Consider the following 21,159-nt stretch of genomic DNA (forward strand, 5'->3'; position numbering starts at 1 on the left):
CTGACAGTATGACTTCCCCTGGAAATTGTTTGAAGGGTGCAATTCAGCATATTTTTTCCATTTGAGGTGCTGACAGGTTATAACAGTCTGTAAATTTTAGAGCTAGAATCTCTGGGCTGTGTTGCTGGCACAGAGAGTGACAGCGGATGGGTCGAGAGCAACAGCTTACATGCTCCATTCGAGATGTGAAGAAGGGAAAATAAAAATGTTGGAGGAGGGAAGAAGCCTGATACAGTCATCATCTTTTTTTTTTTTTTTTAATGTGGCCTTCCCTACTATAGCAATTGAGAGAAATTATCAGTATTGATTTTGTGTAAATTCACAGCAACAAAATAACTTTTTCTCCCTCATTCATCATTGTGCTCCACAGTGCAAGAAGTCTGAACTTTCTTGCCCTGTTTGGCCACATTACCTTGTCCCTAGACTGCAAGGCTCAATAAAGGTGTTGAATTTGGAAGTGGTTTGTCAGGTGCTGGTGGCTGCTGCTGAGCTGGTGAAAACTGGCGGTACGCAGCAGAGCTGGCTAAGCCCCCTGTGAGAAGAACTGTGGTTTACAGTTTCAGCCTGGTTCAGTGGTAGCTTAGTCATCTAAAGAGAACTTGCTGTGCAAATGTTTTGCCTACACCAAGTTGTCAAACTTTACAAGTTACTTCTATTGTAAATGCTTTAGCAAGATGGTCACTTAAATCCATTTATCTTCACTGTAATGCAAGTGATTTCTTGAAATGGGTGTAGTGGGAACATTATTGTACCAGGGCAGGCTGCTTTTTTTTTTTTTTTTTTTTTGAAGAGTCTGCAAATAATAGTGGTTGGTGATATGTGTGTGCTCAAAGCTGCAGTATCTGCGTAAGCAACTAGTACAGTCTGTGATAACTGCAAATGCCAGTTAGGGATGTTCTGTGTGCACTGCCCCATGCATTGGTATCTCAAAAATGGGGATTTTAAAGCAAATTCCAGAAAGGTGTCTCCTTAAGAGAAGAAATGAACACAGGTCTTGTAATGAAGCCTTGTGGTTGCAAAGACACATTTTCTATCTGCTTAGAAAATAAGGATGTTTAAAGTGCCCTACAAAGCGGGTGGCAGAGACCTAGTATTTTATTAAAAGAAAATTAAGCTCTTGCAAGACTTTCATTTTGTGGTTTTGGGGTTGCCGTGTTGCCATCTTTGCTTCTGCTTCTTACCACTGGCAGCTGATAGAGCACAGACTGTACACTGTGAAGGAGATAAAACCTGAGAATTGAAGTATCTTAGTCAAACTGTTCTGCATTATTTTGTTGCCTATGTGAGGCATCTATAAATTCCAGAGGAGAAAAGGGAAGACTGTGCACACGGTTACTTTCTTCTATTTCATCTATATTGAGCTAAGGAAAGCATCCTAAAGACTTGCAATAATATGGACAAATAAAAAGGCTAGAAAGGATATTTGTGTAGTTTTAAAACTATCTGATGACAGACTTCTTAAGATGGGAGGAAGGTGACAAGATACGTCTCCTGCTTTCTGAGTCAATATAGTAGAAGGGAGTTGTGTCCTCATTTTTTGCAAGTCACTTGTTTGGAAACATGCAGTTGTTGCATGTGATCCTCGCTTGTACAAACGTTTATAAAGCATTTCTAGTAATGAAGGTAGTTGGCGTACTCTGGAAAGAATGTGGTATTCTCCAGCTTCTTAGCCAGCCTTTGGTCTGACGTTTGTCTTAAGTCTACCGTGCTGTAAGCCTGGCTCTGTGCTCGTCCCCTTACTGTCTGCTTCAAAGGTGAAGCTGATGCATCTGAGTTAGCCCTTCTCAAAAGTAAACTTTTAGCTCAAAATGTGAGTAAGCCATATTAGAGTTTCTTTGGAGTGAAGTAAGGAAGACTTCCTTAATTGCCCTGCTGTGCCCCTTTAGCACGGCTCATCAGACAGGTAACAAATACGTAAATTGCCAGAGGTTATATAGTAAAAGGATGTTTTGAGAGCCCTTAATTCCTCGGTTTATTCTTAGATTTAGGTAGTGAACAGTTGTCATCTTGTACAGTATTAAGCATCTCATTTGACACATAAGCAGTCCTCTTAATTATGCAGTGTCTCAATTATTGGTATCTCCCACAAAACTTAGTTTGACCAGTACAGAATGGGTTTGTGTGGGGTTTTTTGTGAACTGCTTGTTCACACCTTGCAGTTTCTTGACGATTGTCAGCTTTAGCTTCAGAAAGCTAAATCTTCCTTAGGCTGTCAAAGTCGCTTAGACTGGCAGCTACCCACCCTGTTTCTGTCTATGCTAAGCTGCTCTGGTTACTGTCCCCATGGGTGCCCTGTGCCACCACACCTGGCTCCTGTTGGTGAAGGCTTCCTTCAGCCAGCTTTTCTCCCATGCCCAGAGAGGGGGCATGGTGGCAACTCCACTGGCCTCACACCGAACATGTCTCCAGTGTTTTTGAATCTCCCGCTCCACTAAAGACCTTGCAGAGATCAGGCAAAGGCAATACAGGTATTCAAAAGAACTCAGCACTTTGTGTGATCCTAATATCTGATTATTTTCTTCAGCAACTGGGATAACTTTTAAAGATCTCTAATTTTCAGGCATATTAAGTTGTAAATTATTTCTGAATTGAAAGTTTTATGACCTGTGAATTGGAGGTTTGCTGTTGGCCATACTTAACTGGAAGTAGTGAGACACAAACTTGTTTAAGCTGGTAAACATAGCTGCTGCCTCACTAATTGGTGACATTATTTCCTTCTGGATATTCCCTGTTGGCTTGCGAATCACTGCCAAGGTATATAGAGTGACTCACTTCTTGTAGTGCTTCCAAGATGGAAATTCTTAGGTCTAAGCTTGGGGGTGACAATAGTAATATTTTTTACTTATTTGTTAGGTTAGGGTTTGGTGTGAGCCCAAAGGTGACACATCCATATCTAGTAACTTGCCAGCTAGCAACTGCATTTTATTTATCAAGCGGATTTTTGCAGGGCTGGCTCCCTGTTTGGAAAAAAATTTCTCAGATGGCTCTGTAGTTTTAGGGGAGGTTTTTACACTGAGCTTCTGCAGAAAGCTCCCATTGTGAAGGAACTCGGGCTGACTCTGCATAATGTGACGAGTCTCCTACGCAGCATCCTCCCACAGCCTGTCAAACCGACAGCGCAATGCTGGCTCTCTGCATAGCAGCGGTGAGAGCGCTGGGAGCTATTGACTAACGTGATTATAAAGCTAGGCATCTCCTCCTCGCTTCCTGTGGGCTGTGTAACACAAGAGCAAGACTTCTTAATTAATACAACAATCTGAAGCGAGTGAAAGAGCAGAGCTCAGCTAAAACAGTTTCCCCAGTTGTTTGGGCAAGCAGCTGATGTGAAATCTGGCACGTTAACTTTGCATTGGCCTTTGACTGATCTGACACGAGAGGCATAAAACCAAACAGGATGGTGGTGTTTTCCCAGGAGAAATGCATGTTACAGAGGAGACTCTCCCTTCCATTGACTGCCTTGCTTTTTTATATCCGTGAAGCCTAGCTGGTCTTGAATGCCTCGCCACTCTTTCAGTATACTTCAGGTGCTCTTAGGATCAGGATTTTCCAGATTTCTTTCTTGCCCAGACAAGCAGGTGATTCATAGCCACAGCCTTTTTCTTTTTCCCCATTTTCTTTCTTAAATTTCCAGTCTTGTATCTGTGTATTAAAAGGTGGAGATCGAGGGTTCAAGGTGATTCCTTTCAACTAACCTATCATTTGACTTGCTGCGGCCAAAGGCCTGACTTGTGTGAAATCAACTGATGCAGACAAAGGCAAGGCGAGCTGTCTTGTGTAGAGTTTTAGTGTGGTGATCTGGATGTTAAATTGCATCCACCCAGAAGGAAAAACTGGAGCTGAGCAGATTATCTGGACAAGTATAGGAAAAAGCAGCCCCAAAAAAATTTTCCTACCTCTCTATTTTTTTCCTCCCTGCAGCTCCCTGGATTAATGTGGTGTTAGTTGCTAAGCCAAGGGCAGTGTCGTTAGCTTTGAAACCTGTTTAACCTGCCTCCTTGATGTTCTGTCTGTCCCTCAGCATGGGAGGAAGCACTCGGATATTTTCAGTTTCTGCAGGAGGTGCCTACGGAGTGCTGTATGGAACAGAAAGGTTCTGCGCTTCTCGGCCGCCTTTAAATGTGTCCATCAGGCTTAACATAAGCACAGCACAAACTTCTTTTTTTAACCCTGAGAGTAAGTTGTTGGTTCTTAATGTTGATCTCTACATTGCAGCCGCAAAACTTCATAGACTTGGACTTTAAATAAGCTGTTTCATTAGCCAATTGTTATGTTAATAAGTACGTGTTAAAATACAGCACAGCTTGGTGCTGAGTGTTTGTATCCCCCCTAAAAGCATCTTAGTAAGAAGACACATTGATCACCTCAACCTGTGAGCCACTGGTTTTGTTTATATAAATATTTGTCTTCACTTTTCATGTCCTTGGAACAGTTTTTTCTGAAGTTAGAATGCATCATCAAATAAAAATTCTTGTCTTGGTCACCATTTGGCTCCTGTTGTGGGAATTTAGTATGGATTTAGTAATACTGCCTGATCTTATTATTAAAGATCTTGCCAATTCTTGATGCTGTCTAGCAATTTAAGAGAGTGAGATGAGGAAAGATGTGGAAAAGGAACATTGGGCTTTTGTCTAAAGAAAGCAGAGGGTTGGGTTTTTTTTAATTAATTCTTGTTTCATAGTGGGGGTGAAGATGTGAACTGGCTGCTCACAGTAGTACCCCAGGAGAGACTGAAGGTAGAGGAAGGTCTCACAACTACAAGCGAGAAGTGAGTGATGAGCTGAGGTTATTGGTAGCAGCCTACTGTCTCTGGGCTGGGGTGCAGCTTATATCAAAGCTTGTCCGAGTCAGCTTAGCAAGTACAAGCCTTTTGTATTGGGAGGATGCTTCTGTTGAAAGCATTCTTGGAAACAAGCTATGCAGTGTAATGAAAATAAGTCCTAACGTACCGCATCTGTTCTTTCCTGCCTTTGAACCGTGCAAATCCCTCCTCCTTCCTTTAAAGCTGCTGGGCTTTGCGTAACCTCTGATGTATTCTCCTGGTTTTTAGCTTAACCATTCTGATGGGAGCTTGGTCCCTCATGAACAGTAAATTTTTATTTTTAGCACTTCGGGATCCACAGATGAAAAGTGCTTTATGTAATTAGCCCTCTTGTGTGGGATGCTTTTCTTTAAGGTGACTTTTCTGGAACTTACACTGGTAGTAAATCAGTCAGTGCACACTAAGGAGTTGCATGGCTGTGGTCTGGCCACAACTTAATTTTTCCAGGCACAGGAAAAGCCATGTCCCAGCATAGTCCATGCACTTCACTCAGAGCAGGGATCAGGCTGTGAATACTGTATGTTCTTTTGGGTATATGTCTGCCCCACCCCCCACCAATGTCACTTAACAAGCAAATGTGGTGATGACTCAGTGTTATCTCCTGTGTAACAGGAAAACTGAGATCATGAAGGGAATTCCCAGTGGCAGGAATACTTGGACATACCCAAGCAGGGCACTGGGAACCTCTGCTCTGTTCATAGTGGCAGGGGATTGCTATTAGAGACAAGGGCTGAATTTAAGCAGTGTCTGCGTTTAGCACCTCTGGAGCAGCTGTGCCATCAGGGACTTGCTGCTACTACTGGCAGAGCTATGCTTTCATTGAAAGAAAAGAAAAACCAAACTCTTCTGAGTAGAAGCTGGAGGTCTGTATACTGCAGTGTTCGGTGTATGTTTGCTGGTGAAATACATGGAGTAACTTGTGCTCTCCAGGAGGCGTATTGGTGCTCGCAGCTGCCAACACTGATGTTCATTAAGGAGACACAATGATTACATGAGCCGTGAATTAGGTTTAGTAAATAAATAAGGAGTTTTCTTACATTTGGGCCAGTAAATGTCAGCTTCACTTGCCATGCGTCATGTTTTGTTCTGATATCATGGAACCTGATCTAATTCTTTAATTTCTGAATAATCACTTCCTGTCTGCCACTCCCTTGTTTGTATCATGTGGTTATAGGAAGAAACACTTTTTTAAAGAAAAAGTACACCAGCCACTAGTTTACCGCACTTAAATAATGATGCAGTGTTTCAAAAATTGTTTGAAGAGAGCAGCCAGGATTTCTGAGTGGTATAAAAGTTGGTGGTGTATTTTGAGGGTTTTTGGGGGTTTTTTGCTTGGTTGTTTTTTCAGTCTTGCAAATCAGTGCTTGATATTGTAGGAAAAGAGAAGCTTCGTAGTCCAGTTAGTGGTCATCTGAGGGCTGGACCCCTCAAGTACACAGGTTCTGCTAATGTCTGCAGCTTTTGGAGAGTCCCCTCAGGTGCAAAGTCTGCCTAGGCTGCAGCCTTTAATTAGTTTGTCTACACAGTTGGGCATGGAGCCCTAGCCAGTGATGGAGAAAGGAATACAGCATTATAAAAATAATGTTGGGGAAATCACTTAGCCAGTAACTCTAACAGCTGATCCTTCTGACAGAATTGCCATGATCCTTTAAGCTGGTTTTAAGTAAAACATTTAAGCAGTTTTTACTGACAGAGGAAGGATAAGAGTTAAGTGCTTCTTGCTTTCTGGTGATGGCCAGGAGAGGATACTGCTAGTCTAACATGAAAAGTAACAAATCTATTTTGTTCTCAGCTGGAGCAGCCATGGTAATTGTATATTAGGCAAGGCTTTGCTCCTGTTTTGAGGAAGAGGAGTGAGGACGTGGCTTTGACCCTCTTGCTTCATACTCTTACAGCCACTAAGGAAACAAGGTGGTAACATGCCATTGTAGCCCAGGTAAGTGCTGCTATCACAGCAGAGGTTATGGGTACCACGTGGTAACATGCCACACAAGGCCGGGTGAAGACCGCAGGGATGATAAACTTAATGTTGAGAATTTGTGTGAGACAGTTTTAATCTCTAAATGTCCACTGTTATGCTGGGAATAAATAATAAAAAAAAAAGTGTATTATGGAGCTTCTCCTTACATGGAGACAACCAGCATGTGCTTGGGTCTGTAGTGAGGATGTGCATGGGGCAAATCCCAGACGGGCATCCTTCTGCGGAGTGACTTTTTTCAGCCCTTCCTTAGCCTGGGGGCAGAGGCTGGGGGTACACCAGTAGCAGGGTTCAGCCGGGGCACCCATGCACTAGGGGTGGAGTGGGGTCAGCATTTTGTTCCCCACGGGGGGGAATTCCTCCCAGCCCCTCTCTGTAGGGCAGATCTGCTCTGCGCTGCCTGGCACAGGGCTGGGCTGCCACCAGAGTGATTGAGCTCTCGAGAAAAGTAGCATTTGCTTGTGCCCTTGTGTTTAATCGGCAAAAACCTTATTTTGCACTCTGCAGGTGGCTTTTACTACTTTGCAACCTGTCATCAGTAAAGAGGGCTGCCTGGCTTGCTTTGCTTGTATCTAGAAGGAGCAATGATTTCCCTTCGTGAGATGAGCAGCCATGTCCTCTGAAAGGGGAAGGGTGCCGGAGGGGCACCTTGGGGAAGTTGCTATTTGAACTGTAATAGTTAGGTTGGGCTCTTGACCTTGCTTCTCCCCCACATTAGAAAACAGACCATTAAATATATTTATATAAAATGTGTTTGCTACTCTCCTGCTTTGTACCAGCAGCGCTTTGAAGTTGCTCTTCCCTTGTATCCCACCACTGGAGAGACCCTTGTTTTTGCTTGGCTTCTCGGCGCTCTTTTTCCGTCCCGTCATTCCCATATCTGAAGCATGGAGTTGCATTGGCCGTATTCCCTTGGTGCGGAGGATGACTGGCTCCGACTCCCTTCTGGCAGGGCTCGGTGCCGCCCCTCCTCCTGCCCGCCCTGGCCCGCTCCAGCCTGGGGAGCAGGGGACTGGAAAACGCGTCTGCGCTGGGGCGGTGCCTCCTGTTCCTGTCCCACCAGGATGCGGGAGATAAACAAGGTGGGATTCCCACAGCTCCCCTGTCCCACCAGCCAGGAGGGCATCGCATCCCACCAGCCAGATGGACATCACATCCCACCAGCCAGGAGGGCATCGTGGTGCATGCAGGAGGCCGCAGGTGGAGGGGAGAGCCTGCCAGCGCCGCGGGGCCCGGGGCATCGGCTGCGTGGGGCTGATGAGAGAGGGTGCAGCTGTGCGGAGCCCTGCGCAGGGCTGGCCCGGGAGGGGTGTTTATCTTGTGACTAATCTGACTCCAGCCAGCAAAGTTTGGGAGACTCCCCAGAGGTCATGACTTAAAAGACAAGTGTTGTAATTAATTTCTTATGCCACACTTGTTTTGAAACCTTTTTAATTCCATGATAAGAGACAGAATCTGGACTTTGTTTACAATCCGCTGGCTTGGAGGCAGGAACCAGAAAAGTGCTTTGTAAAATTTTAACTTTTTCCCCCCCCCCCCCCCCTCCCCCCCTTGCAGGATGTATGTGGTATTATCACACCACAACAGTGAAGCTATAAAAACATCATTGTGTCCTTTTTGAAGAGAGAAAATGCATCCTAGAAGTATTTTAATGGCATAAAAACACATCTTTCTCTGAGAAGCTGTGGTAGCAACTTTTTAGAACAGTCCAGGGTAAAGAGTGTGGAAGAGACTGCCATTTGTTTCTTTGAGACATAAAACTTCATTAAATATTAACTTCTCCACAATTTGGGTATTTTTTTTTTAAATAGTTACTTTTATTGGGAATTTAGAAAACGCCTTTTCGCTTATATTTCTAGCTTTGCCTGTCTGAACTGGCTTGGGATGAATAAGGTGTTACTCAGCAAAAGAATGCATGAGAATGTTTTCTGTTCTGAAGTAATTCTTTCTTGGTAATACCCTTGTATCTCACAGATTTAATGCTTGCAACAATCACATGTCCCCACTGCTGTGGTTGTGAGGGTATCTCAGTCTTTTAGTGTGCATGTCGTGGCAACACCACATTTTTCTTGAAAGTAGGAAAGAATCATGAGGTTCAGGGGATAAAGCCTACTGAATTTAGCAGCTCAGCCACAGTCACCAAGGAGGTCTGCAAGTATACCTTCTCCAAAACTAGTATTCCCAGCTCTGGCATGTCTTTTTCTTCCAAATAGAAAAACCACTTGAATGCTACATAACACGATTAGCAGTTACCTGAACACAGGATAACAGACAATTCTTGATTACTGTCAGTTTTGCAGAGAAGAGGAGGGTATGTGGCAGAACGCAGCAGGAGGGAGCGTGACGTACTAGGCTAGATTTGGTTTCTTTTGGATGAGCTACAGGCTGCGTTAGCTCAGCAACATGGGTCCTGCCTTCCCAGCTTGGCTCACCTCTGCTGGCTGTTGAGCTGAGCCCTGAAATGGCCTTTGATGCTGACAGAGTTGCTTCTGGAAGGAGGAGAAGGCTCCATTTTCATATCAAGGTCTATAGGATAATGATTCTGATCAGGTTCAGTACTGTAGCTCTTCAAAACCTCTTCCTTTGACCTATGGCTGTGGGAATAATCCAGTACAAATACACAACCTTTATTTTGTGCTGCCTTTTGAAGCTTCGTTTGCAGCTTCTGAGACTACTGTGAGACAAATTTTTTTGTTTCTTGTCAGAGGTATAAAATTTGTATTCTGAATGAATATGATCCTGAAGTGAATTTGTTTGGGGTTTTTTTCCTCATTACTCATGGTGTGTTTTCCAAATATTGCAGCTGTGAAAAACAGAATGATATTTTCCATAATTTGCCTTTCAGTGCAATCTGTCAACTCTTTTTACCTTTCTTCCAAACTTTAGACTTGTGCAGAAAGTAACTATTTTTCTACTACCAGCTACTTACCAGCTGGTAAACAGTTACATCCAATACTGGCAGAATACTTGATAAAATCCACTGCATTTTTGTGTCATCAGTAAGACTTTTACTGTGTTCGCAGTATGTAGTAAGAGTTATTCTAGTTCAGTCTCTCATTTTGCTTCGTTTTGTTTTGCTTTGTGTAACACATACACATTTTCTTTTGGAAAGAAGAGGTTGATTCCCTTTGTGCCTGTATGGGGAGCAAATGGTGCTCTCCTCAATCGCCTGATCTTATGAGTGAATAGAAGAGTGGGATGAAAACGGGGTGGGTAAAATAAAATAATCAAAGGGTTGTTTTTAATACCTTTAAACTGTAAAGTTTATAATGATTACTTACTGATGACATTGCAAGTAATTGTAGGTTGGAGAGTGGTGGGTTTTGGGGTTGGGGGGGGATTTTGTTTCTATTCCTAAGCATCTTTGAATAGGATTGACAGCCCTCCCATTTCGATACCATCAGCTGAGTGAACACAATTTCTGATGGCTGGTGGGAGTTGTTGGGTGCACGGTAATAGGAGGCTTCATTTGTCAGGCTCCAGCCAGCAGGAGAGTTGCTTACCCACCCTTTAATGCTGCTGGGTGTCTGTCCCTTGCTCACTGGCCTGGGAAACCATCTTGCCAATAAAGCCTCTGTGGCAGCACCCGGGATGAATACAGTAATGATTGATGGCTGAGATGTGCAAGAGAAACATGACTTGCCTCCAACTTCCCACTGATCCCCTGCAGGAAAAGGGACATAATAACTAATACTTTTAAAAAAACTATACCCTCCCCCCCAAAAAAAACCAAACACAAAAAAAAATCCCACAAACAAACCAAAAAAACCCATACACAACAACAAAGGCAAAGCTCAAACCCCACAACTCTCTAATGCTGCAATAATCTTGGCGTCATGTGGTTTGTGGAGGAAAACAAGGGCAGAAGGGCTGCTTTGGTCATGTTTTAGATTAGAAGGGAAGTCACATCTGAAACTTAGAGGAAGAAGACCCTGACACTCCTAGTAGGTACAATCCTAGTAAATACTGCCCATAACATCACCTGTAAAATCTGGAGTCCTATAGCTGGCTTTTGGGCTAGTTTGGGGAGCTGGGTTTGGATGTTTCTGAGGGTGAGGATGGCTTTGGCAGGTACAGACCTGGGTGCTTGCTTGCATTTGGTAGCATCCTTCTCCAAAGGCCTCACTTGTTTCATGGGGCACACTTGCAGGTCGAGCAACAACTTCTGCTCCTTTGGAGCAGTGCAGCAAGTCAAAAATAAAGGGCCTTCTATTGAGAAGGGAAGAGGTTCAGCAAGGGAACAGTGGCCTCTGATGACAAGCAGTGAGAAGTGCAGGAGGCCACGCCAGCAGCACAGACTAAATTCCCGAGAAGTTGTCCCCATCCTCAAGGCAGGTGGCCTAAAAATGTTTCTTACACATGTCAGACACCATAAAGAGAGCTTGAACCTAATTCAATTATAGTTTTGCTTGCTGTAACACACTAGATCAAGGAACAAAATAACATTCACTTCATTGAAAGAGGGTAGGATATTCTGAGTTTATAAATGTGTTTGGAGTAGAGACACATTTGTGCTCCTCAGATTTTAATCCTAACCTGCTAACAAATGCTTCCTAAGTAGGAAGACAAATTTCTTTTTAATGCTGAATCACTATAGAAGGAAGGTTGCCTTTTGCAAAACTGCGGTTTACTAGATTCAGTAGGGTCTAGAGTAGAGTATGATGGTGTTCTTAAATTTTCTTTCTCATGCAGTTATTTGGTGAAATTTCTTTTCAAAAAATATATCATGGAGTTTACAGTCTACAAAAAGCCTTTGGAAAGCTTTGCTTTAGAAACTAAAGGATTGAGATTAAGGATAACGGGATAACATTCTCTCTCGTTAATTTGAACTTGTCCCTTTTGATTTTTTTTTTTGTGCTTCAAAAGCCCTGTTGAATGTCATAGATTAACTATAACATTTAGCTAGTCTTCTAAACGTTGATGAGATTGTGTCTGGTTCCTTGTGATACAGTGATATGAAAGGAGAGGGAGGAGTGTGAATGTGTGGAATACGTTGTTTGACTTTCGATGGATTAGCAGCTACAACTACTTTCCTACTGTGTGTTTTTCAGATTGGTTTACCCAGAGGTTGCTGGCAGCAGCAATAGCTGGATTTTTTAGTACTCCTGTAACACACAGAATGCAGTGTTAGCATTCAGATAACCTTATTTTTCTCTCTGTTAAATACTCCTAGATGAGTGATACTGGCACAGGACCTCCCCCCAAGCCATAGTTTGCTTCATATCTGTTTCCTCTTAAATCCCTTTGCATGTGGTCAGCCTTACAGGTCACAGATGAGAGACTGGCAGCTTATTTGTTGTCTGATTGCTTTCACAAATGCTTCTAGTTTTGATCTTTCTGAGAAAATAGACACTGAAAGCAACTTGTGTAAAACAAGACAGTGTTTGTAGCTGGGACGTGGAAGGGTAGAAAGGTTAAACACGACACGTTCCCTTGAAATGGTTTTATGACTGCTGCTAATTTGAATGCTCCAGTAATAGAGATCTGTTGGATGGAGGGGTTACCCTTCACTATTAATGACTCATTGGCCTCCTTCCCAAGCTGCCTGAAGTGCTGCTCTCCCTAGTGGAAGTAATTTTGTCTTTGAAGTACTTTCCAGAGCTGTCAACTAATGTTCCACAGTTCCCAGAGGAAATAATAAGCCATGAGTGCATGTACACAGAAAATGTAGAGTCTGAAATGAACTGTTCCTATAGGAGCCTGGCAGTCTGCTTCTCTGTGGAATTCAGCTTGTTTATACAATCTTATCTGGCTAAGCTTTGGTATTTCATCTGGCAGGCAGTTCCTATGAAAAGCAGCTGTCCAAGCAGTGGGAGTGGTGCTCCTGGTGGTTTTTTCAGAAGGTCTATAATTTCTTGTTTCATGTAAATTAAAGAAATATAATACTCTTTTGGCTACAACCAGATGCTCTAAGCAGTTTTCTTTCCCTTATAAATAGCCCTTTAAGTATGCTCTGCTGTTATGTACTGTATGACTTAACGATAGGATTCATGATGCCTACCAGGAAGGTATTAATGTATTCTGTAAAGTCACAGGCTGACTACAGAATTGTTAGAATGAGTACCTCAAAGATGTTACCATCTATAACTTTCTAGATACATTTAAAAAACAAAAAAACCCACAAATACTCTAGTAGCAAAATATCCATTCTGGGAAGTGAAAACGTCCTTTAATGGGTTTTACTTGTTGCTGGGCAAGTGGAGGTAGTTTTACCAGTTTAAAAAAAAAAAAAAAAAAAAAGACAGACAAAACCACCACCACTACTGTTGTCAAGAAAGTGAGCACAGGTATATCTCTGCATGAAGAGATCTGTAGCGTATATCTTTTCTAGCAGAAAGGTCTTCATGGGTAACTCATTGCCAAATAACAAAATGTTTTTTAAAATGTACCAAAACCTGACGTTTTGTGGAGAAGAATTGCAGTAACACTCAGTGCCCACAGAAGAGTTTGAGGGATCTTTTTCTGTAGCTTTGGGTTGCGGTTTCAAGTAGGGCAGAACTGGAAAGCTGAGGATTCCTTTTCCAACTGTGGTAAATGTTCTTGTTCACCTCTTTTTACAGGAACAGTATTTTCAGTAGGAAGCAAATTATGGGCCCAAGTAAAATTCAGGTCCAAGTCTTCCAAAGTTTAGTGGTTATCCAGGAGTATCCATCCAACTGTTAGTACATCTTTGAAAGCACTACCTCTTGTAAATGAAAATGCTCTGTGTAATCGGCCCCATTCTAAGAAACAGGGATAATATTCAGCACTCATTCAAGACAGGAAAACATGACACCCTGTGAAACAGGAGGCTTTGAGCACTATTCAGATGTGCAGCTTGATGGCACTTCTCCTGCCAGTATGCACGCAGATTTCTATAGACTTCTTGCTCTGCAAAAGGAGAATTTGATATTGCAACAAATATGAACAAACATGAAAAATGTCTGGTTCCATATGGTATATACTGGTCTTCACTGAGACCTGGCATCAAGCACAGTGCGTTTCCATTAGCTAAAGTGGCATTAAAAAAAATTCCTGCTTGCAGTGCTGTATGGTGAGAAACTCAAAATCAAGAACACATTGCTGACCTTCATTAAAACTGCAATGGTACCATTTTCATTTCAGTCTGACATGTGCCGCCTGAACAGTACGTTACTGGAAGTAGGTAATACACCACTGACTGATGATGTCTTGACTTCTCCCAGTTCCCTTGTGAGGAAGGAATTCCACCCCCACCCCACCCCCCATCCCCACCCCGCCTTTGTGCTGGGGACTGATGACAACAGCTGATGTTAAACTTCAGTAGAGATGCTTTGCTTTATTCCTGCAGCAAGAGTAGTGGCTCTGAAGGGGGGTGGAGGTGCCTGGTTTTTTCTGGGTTTGTTGTTTTGGGTATTTTTTAATTTTTTTTTTACAAGGTGAAGTCCCAAGCAAGTGTAACTGCTAGTGAGCAGGTCATCTTGAATACAAGTAATGTAATAATCACTGTATTGTCAAGGAGTGTGTATTCTGTACTTCAGTTTCTTCTAGAAAGTAAAGTTAATTGGGTATTTTTTTTGCAGAAGCTCTCCAAATTAGCTCTAATTTCTCCAACCTGTAATAGGTTTTAACAGTTTTACCCCTGAAAATTTGGGATTTCAAGTTTCTCCTATGTAATCCTGTTTAAGGTCAGAGTTGGAAACGAATGTCTGACTCTGTTTAAAAAAAAAATAAATAAATCCAGTCATCAACAGGACATGGACTTCACTTTTAACTTGCTCCAGGCCTGAAATACTGAATCCAGAAATGGTCAGTAGTCCAACACTGAAAAAGTAGCCTATATAACTTGTAATGTAACCCTGCTTCTGCCTGGTACATGTTTGAAGGAAAAAGCATTTTTGTGGTAAGCTGGGCTTTTTGTTATTAAAGGAGGTGGTTGTTTTGAAGCTGCTTAGAGGTTAGGAATGCTGGCACTCATCTAGGGAGACAGATGAGTGGCTGAGTGCAGGTGAGGAGGTCACAGGCACAAAACAGCCACTACTTTTGTGGCACTGCCCTGGTGGGGGTTCAGCCAGAGGAAGCAGCTTCAGAAATGACCCACTTAACGTGTGCGAGGAGGACCGTAGTATTTCTCTTGCTTACCTGTGGCATTACTACTTGATCATCACAAACTTGTGTGTTGTGAGAATTTAACTAAGTTGTTAATGTAAGGGGAAGAAAACAGTGTTGTCAACAAATCTTCCAAGGTGAATTATTTGGTAAAGCTTTGGCAAATCTGCTGTAAAGCCATTCAGTATTAATATACTAATGTAGAGAGAGAGGAAGAGAAGAGTTACCTGGGTGCTTTTAGGGAATAGATGGATGACTAGGGCATGTGTTTAATTTTACCTGCAGTGCAATAAACTGCACTCGCCAACCTCGTTTTCTGACTCTTAAAAGGATGCAGCTTTTGTTTTGAATTCGGTTTGCCAGTACTGAAAGGCCGTCTTAAACACATAAACCCACATTTAATTTTAATTGCCATCTTAAACTGAAGTTCTGGAGTAAAAGTAGTCTTGGGCTTTAAGGTATGGTGCTACTATTAATTACTATTAATACTATTAATGGTAAAGGTGCTATTATTCTACAGTGCTATATGTTTGAAATGAGGAAGAATTTCGATTCTAAATCTGAATCCTCAAGTTGTTTTCATAGCACTGCCGCAGAAATTTATCAGTGAATTCTGACAGTGAGTAGGGTTTAGTGTTTGAGACTGTGGTGATGAAAGATATCTTTTGTGGACCCATACTTTACAAGGAAAAAGTATTTGTTGCCAAGTTTCAAAATCATCCGTGAAAACTTGAAGTCTAGGTGAATGTAGATGATGATCCTGCTGATGAAAGGAAAGGAAAAATACCAAGCTTTGGCTGTCGCAGATGCCTTATGCATTCAAAAGAGTAGACAGTGCACTGACTGTGCTCGCTGGGTGGACTTGAGAAGGTGCTGTCTCCACCCAGTCACTGTCTTGGCTGTGCATACACCTCGAGGAACCAACTGGGAGTTTCTTTTGTTTGGGTGATTTTAAGGACTTTCAATCCTGGGCCTCACCAGTCTAAATAACACAGCAGGACCTGTGCAGCTGGGAGGGCTCTGAATGGCCTGAGAGGAGAGACAAGAGGCGAGCATGAAGTTAAACATGACAAACTCATCCAAGGAATGTCTTTATTTCACAGAAGCTTTTCCTTCAGGATGATCTTCTAGATGCCTTGTGATGTCCTCAGCGTTAGTATAGCCAGTGTAAATAAGTTACAGGAGAAGGCAGAAATAGTCTTTTTGAAGTCTTCAAACGTTTTTTCCATAGTCCCAAAGGACTATGTAGGATCACAGAATAATTTAGGCTGGAAGGGGGAACTGTGGAGGCCAGCTAATCCAACACCCTGCTCCAAGCAGGCTCAATTAGATCAGGTTGCTGCTTGGCACTTTTTTTATTGTCCTGTGAGTTGTGTAACTTAATGTCACTTATTTGAAGTTTGTCAGTACTATGCCTTGAAAGCTGACTTGAAAATGAGACCTTGCAAGAAATAAAAATGTAATTACAAGCTGGTTTTTAGTAACACATTTTTTTCAACCTTTATCAGATAGAGGTATTACCTTACTTCCTTGGATATTATTATGCAGGGTTTATTTGTAGGAAAGAAAAATTTATTGGTTGCAGTTCTATAATCGTCCTCGTCTTCAACAGTAGAATAAACTGAAAGTCTGTTAGTTTTTATCTGAAAAGTGTTAGCATGCTTAAACTCCCAGTAAAATAATTTTCCAGCTAGTGCATGCATCATGTTTAAAATACACACAGTATTTTTCATGTGAAATGCAGGGATGCATTTTGTACACTAACAACTTCATGACTAAGTATCTTTTATGCAAAGCACAGCATGAGCTTCATATATGGAATAACCTGTCATAGTATTTGTCTGACTTAAAGTTGATCACCTTGCGCAGGCCCTTGAGATACTGCCACAGAAAGTGAAATATTTAAACAATTCCTTAAACAGTAGACCCTAAAAAGGCTGCTTTCCCATGGATCTTCCTCTCAAGGGCAGGAGTGTGTGTGAGTCCATCTGTTCTCTGATCCTTAGCATACGGACTAGGCAGCAGAGCAGTTTCTTTCTCCCTGCTTCTCTTTCTACTGGGCTGCTTGCTTACACAGAACTTTTTTGGTACTTGGTGCTTTTAGCATTTTTTATTGCTGTCAGATTCAGATAAAACGAAGTAAAATATTCCAAAAAGAAAAGTGCTGTACCAGGAGATGCACATCAACATAAATCCCTTACAAAAAAAGGCTAGGCTAAAAACACATATCCAGCTACTCTCTCATACCCTGCTTTCATGTTTGTACCCAAGGTCTGCTATCAGTTAAGGCTTTGTATTGGATATTAAAATTTAGGTTAGGAATGTGTATATACTCCTTGCCCACTTGAGATGTATGTGTAAAATTAGAATTCAACTTTGAAAATATGGTCTCACATCTAAGATGGCCTGCAGCTGCAAGTAATTTGCATTCTGCACAGCTGACAACAGGAGTTGAGAATCGGAAGTCTTTTTACCTCAAAATATGGAAGAAATATGGGTAGTCATTGAAAACAACTCATTCATTCTGAATGATGTGCTGATGGGCATAAAATGAAACAAAGATTAGAGTAAGTGGAAGAATTTGGTTTTTTCCATTATTATTAGGAGTGTGGCTTCACTGAACCAGATTTAAGAGGAAAATGCCCTGTAGATTGAACTATTTTCTGTTTGATACATTGGTACTGTTTCTCTTTCAGATGAAGTGGACTACAGTAATTTTGGGACCAACACACTATCGAGGAAGAAGAAGGCTCTAGTGACACTCCGCAATGACAACCTCCGTCGGCGTCCTCACATTAACATTAGCATGCCTCATGATTTTAGACCAGTGTCTTCCATAATCGATGTGGACATTCTTCCTGAAACACACAGGAGAGTGAGGCTGTATCGACATGGGTGTGAGAAACCCTTGGGATTTTACATTCGTGATGGCACCAGTGTAAGGGTTACTCCTCACGGACTAGAAAAAGTGCCTGGTATCTTCATCTCTCGTATGGTTCCTGGAGGCTTAGCGGAGAGCACGGGCTTGCTTGCTGTGAATGATGAAGTCCTGGAAGTTAATGGCATTGAAGTAGCAGGAAAGACTCTCGACCAAGTCACAGACATGATGATTGCCAACAGCCATAATCTTATTATCACGGTCAAGCCAGCAAACCAGAGGAACAATATTATTCGAAGCAGTAGGATGTCTGGTAGCTCTGGCCAGTCTACAGACAGCACTGCGAGTCACCATAGCTTGCCTACATCCCACGTGCTGCAGAACTTCCACCCTGATGAAATGGAAAGTGATGAAGAGGCCGACATTGTCATTGAGGGTGGTCTGGAGCCACAGCACATTCCCAAACTGCACAGCCTTACTTCCAGTAGCCTCTCCCGAATCAATGGCAGCAGCCTTAGCCACAGACTTCAAAGGGACCTGGTGCTCAACAACAACTCTGGCCGAGAAAGCAATGGCAACATCCACAAATTGCTCAGTTCCTTAAAAACTGATCCCCGACACAGTCTGGTTATCCCCAGAGGAGGTATTGAGGAGGATGGAACAGTCATTACACTTTAGTAGCGATTCCCACAACTCTCCTTTCAGTCTTAAGTGCCAATTGGGACAATTGACTCTTGCAACATGTTATGCACAAAACAGAGAGCCGATATTCTCATAGACCTCACGGGTGCAGAAAGTGGTTGCTTTCTAGGAAACATGGCATCTGGAGTTAGACATAAAACTGTCATGCACTGCAAAATTTGTCAGGAGAAAGCATGTAAAACTTGGTTTATATCCCAGCCCTAAAGTGAGAACATAAATTTGTTCTAGTTGGTATAAATCTAAGCAGTCTTACAGGCTACCAACAGCAGTGCTACATACTTGGGTTTGAATGCATGGGTGGATGTATTTATACATGCATGTATATGAATTAGATTTTAATAGTAACAGACATGTCTATTTGAAGTGGAATCTGGGGTTTTTTCTAATACCAGTTTAAAGAGAGTGCCTCTTGATAGCCATCCAATCTTTTACCATTACCTACAGACCTTCCACTAACTTGTTTACACCATATTTGCAACCTTGTGTCTAATCCAGACAAGCTATAAAAGTAGCAGTTTCCTACTCTGGTAACAACGTTAGGGAGATGCTGCAAATACATTTTCCAAATGAAACTATATATATATATTTTTTTTTTTACCTCCCTCATTTGGAATATGTTATGAAGCCCTGATATGCTGGAGGATGTTGCTGTTATTGCTGTGAGATCAGCACCACCCGCTGGTTAGAGGCAGGCCTGCCTGCAGCACAGACGTGTGCTGGACGGCGGAAGGAAAAACATGACAGTAAGGGCTTAAAACTAGGTTCAGCACCATTATGTGTAAATGTATTCTTTTTCGATATTTATTAGATAATACCTCTTTTTCGAATTGTTTTTTTTCCCCATCACCTCTGTTTTTTTCAATATCATGGTTCATGTGAATTTTAGGGGTGCAAGTGAGAAAGCAACAAAAGTGAAGAGTATGCTAGAACTGTCCCCTTCACCTTAGAGCTGACACAGGTCCTTGCTGTACGTTTGGGGCAGCTTAAATCTACAAGGTCTTTCCTTACAAAAGATTGGCCAATTGCTACGATACAGAGGAGGGATGCTGACTGACTGGCAAACATAACTTAGAGTAGTTCTCTTATTTTTGACCTCTTCTAGTAATAAAACTTAATGTCTACACAGGATTTCTGGAAACTTAAAAAAATACTGGATGTTTGCAATGGTCAGACATCTTTACTGGATGCTGGCTAGTGGGTAACTGATGACTGTTAAGTCACTAACTGTCTGCTTCTGAAAATGCCATGAATTTATGAAAGTGGTCTAATTAAAATATTTTGTTATATCTTGATCAGTGTAAGGAACAAAATACAAATGTTTTACAATGTATTTTTCTACTTTTAGCTTGTGTCATTTTCTTTTTGTTTTTAACTTTGTAGTACATTAAAGCTTTTTTATATGGTGGAATAGACATTTCTTAAATATTGTATGGATATGAAAATTCAGAAGTCTTGGTTTGAAAAAATTACATCCCATTTTGGAATCTGTAATGGCTGGACAAAGGCTGTGCGGACTAATTCATTGTCGCTAATTGAGAATACCTGTGGAACAACCAGTCTTCTGCTCATTGTTAAGTATGTTTGGGACATTGAACTTAGTTTATTTCTTTTAGATTTGCTTTAAAAATTTATTTTAAAGTTCTGTCACTTACTCTAATTAAACCTCTTCTTGGTATCACAGCAGTTATAAAAGCTGTACATATTTTTCTCAGCACAGTAAGAATAGAACATTGAACCTGTTCGTCTTAAAACTGTGTTTGTGCTTTACCAAAGGTTTTCATTTTTTAAAAAATCTGATTATTGGTGCAGTAAAACAAATGAATAACTGAATGTGCTTCAGTCAATCAGACCATCTTATCAAGAAAATTTTGTTACACCTCAAATAAGACTACTTTTATGAATAAGTGGATTTGTCTGGCTGAAGTTACTCATTTTACCTTATTTAACTGATGAAAATGTGACCTGTCTGCAATAAAATGTGCACTGTCTTACTTCCACGTTCTATCCTTTGCCCTGTGCTCAAGCACTTCCACAGAAAGATGTATCTCACTTCCTTGAGGAAACGGATTTGTGGTTTTGATGACTCTTTGATGACATAATCATTTCAGTAATACTTTTCCCTGTACCAGTACTGACTTAGATTCCTCTGGTTGTTGTTGCCTATACCAAGTTTCTTTCTGTAACGTGCTGCACACCTTTGCCTGGAGACTGTGCACTAACTGCCCAAATCAAGCCTGCTCCTACCAAATGTCCAAACTTTTCCAGCTTATTTATCCCAGGATGTAGGAAAAATGAGTTGCATTTCTTGTGTCAGAGTGAAAGTTGTACCCAAGATTTCTGTTACAAGCCCGGAACAGCTCCCACGGGTACACATCACTACCTTGCCGTCGCTTTGCAATGGAACTTTTAAGGCCTGCAGGCATCTTATGCTCGTTTGCGGCTGCTATGAAGAACAAAAAAACCTTCCGTATCGGTAACTGAAGTCATCTTACGCCGGTTGCCTTTTTAAGATTGTCTTCTGACCGCTACCGGCAGAAGCCTCCGTGTGGGAACAAGACTGAGCCGTTGAGGGGTCGCGCACCGCGGGCACGAGGTTAAGCTCTTGGGCAGGAACAGGGGCACAGCAGCCCCCGTTAAGGGAATCCTCCACAAACGCGCTGGCGGAAGGAGCCACGGTTCTGTCCTCCGCTCTGCGAGCGCCCGGCAGGTGCTGCC

At 42.0% G+C, this 21,159-nt stretch overlaps 1 protein-coding gene across 1 annotated transcript in view; it reads left to right on the top strand.

Annotated features, from left to right (window-relative positions):
* The window catches only part of PARD6G (par-6 family cell polarity regulator gamma), a gene marked incomplete at its 5' end in the record, with an annotated part of 53,781 nt that extends 35,361 nt beyond the window's left edge, over nucleotides 1-18,420 (top strand). Inside the window, one exon of the mRNA XM_010285305.1 lies at nucleotides 17,561-18,420. Coding sequence (XP_010283607.1) covers nucleotides 17,561-18,420 — 860 coding nt within the window. The remainder of the gene's footprint in view (nucleotides 1-17,560) is intronic.
* Nucleotides 18,421-21,159: the final 2,739 nt, after the last annotated feature.

This window comes from Phaethon lepturus, unplaced genomic scaffold (assembly GCF_000687285.1).
Source record: "Phaethon lepturus isolate BGI_N335 unplaced genomic scaffold, ASM68728v1 scaffold3304, whole genome shotgun sequence".
In the NCBI taxonomy this organism is placed as follows: domain Eukaryota; kingdom Metazoa; phylum Chordata; class Aves; order Phaethontiformes; family Phaethontidae; genus Phaethon; species Phaethon lepturus.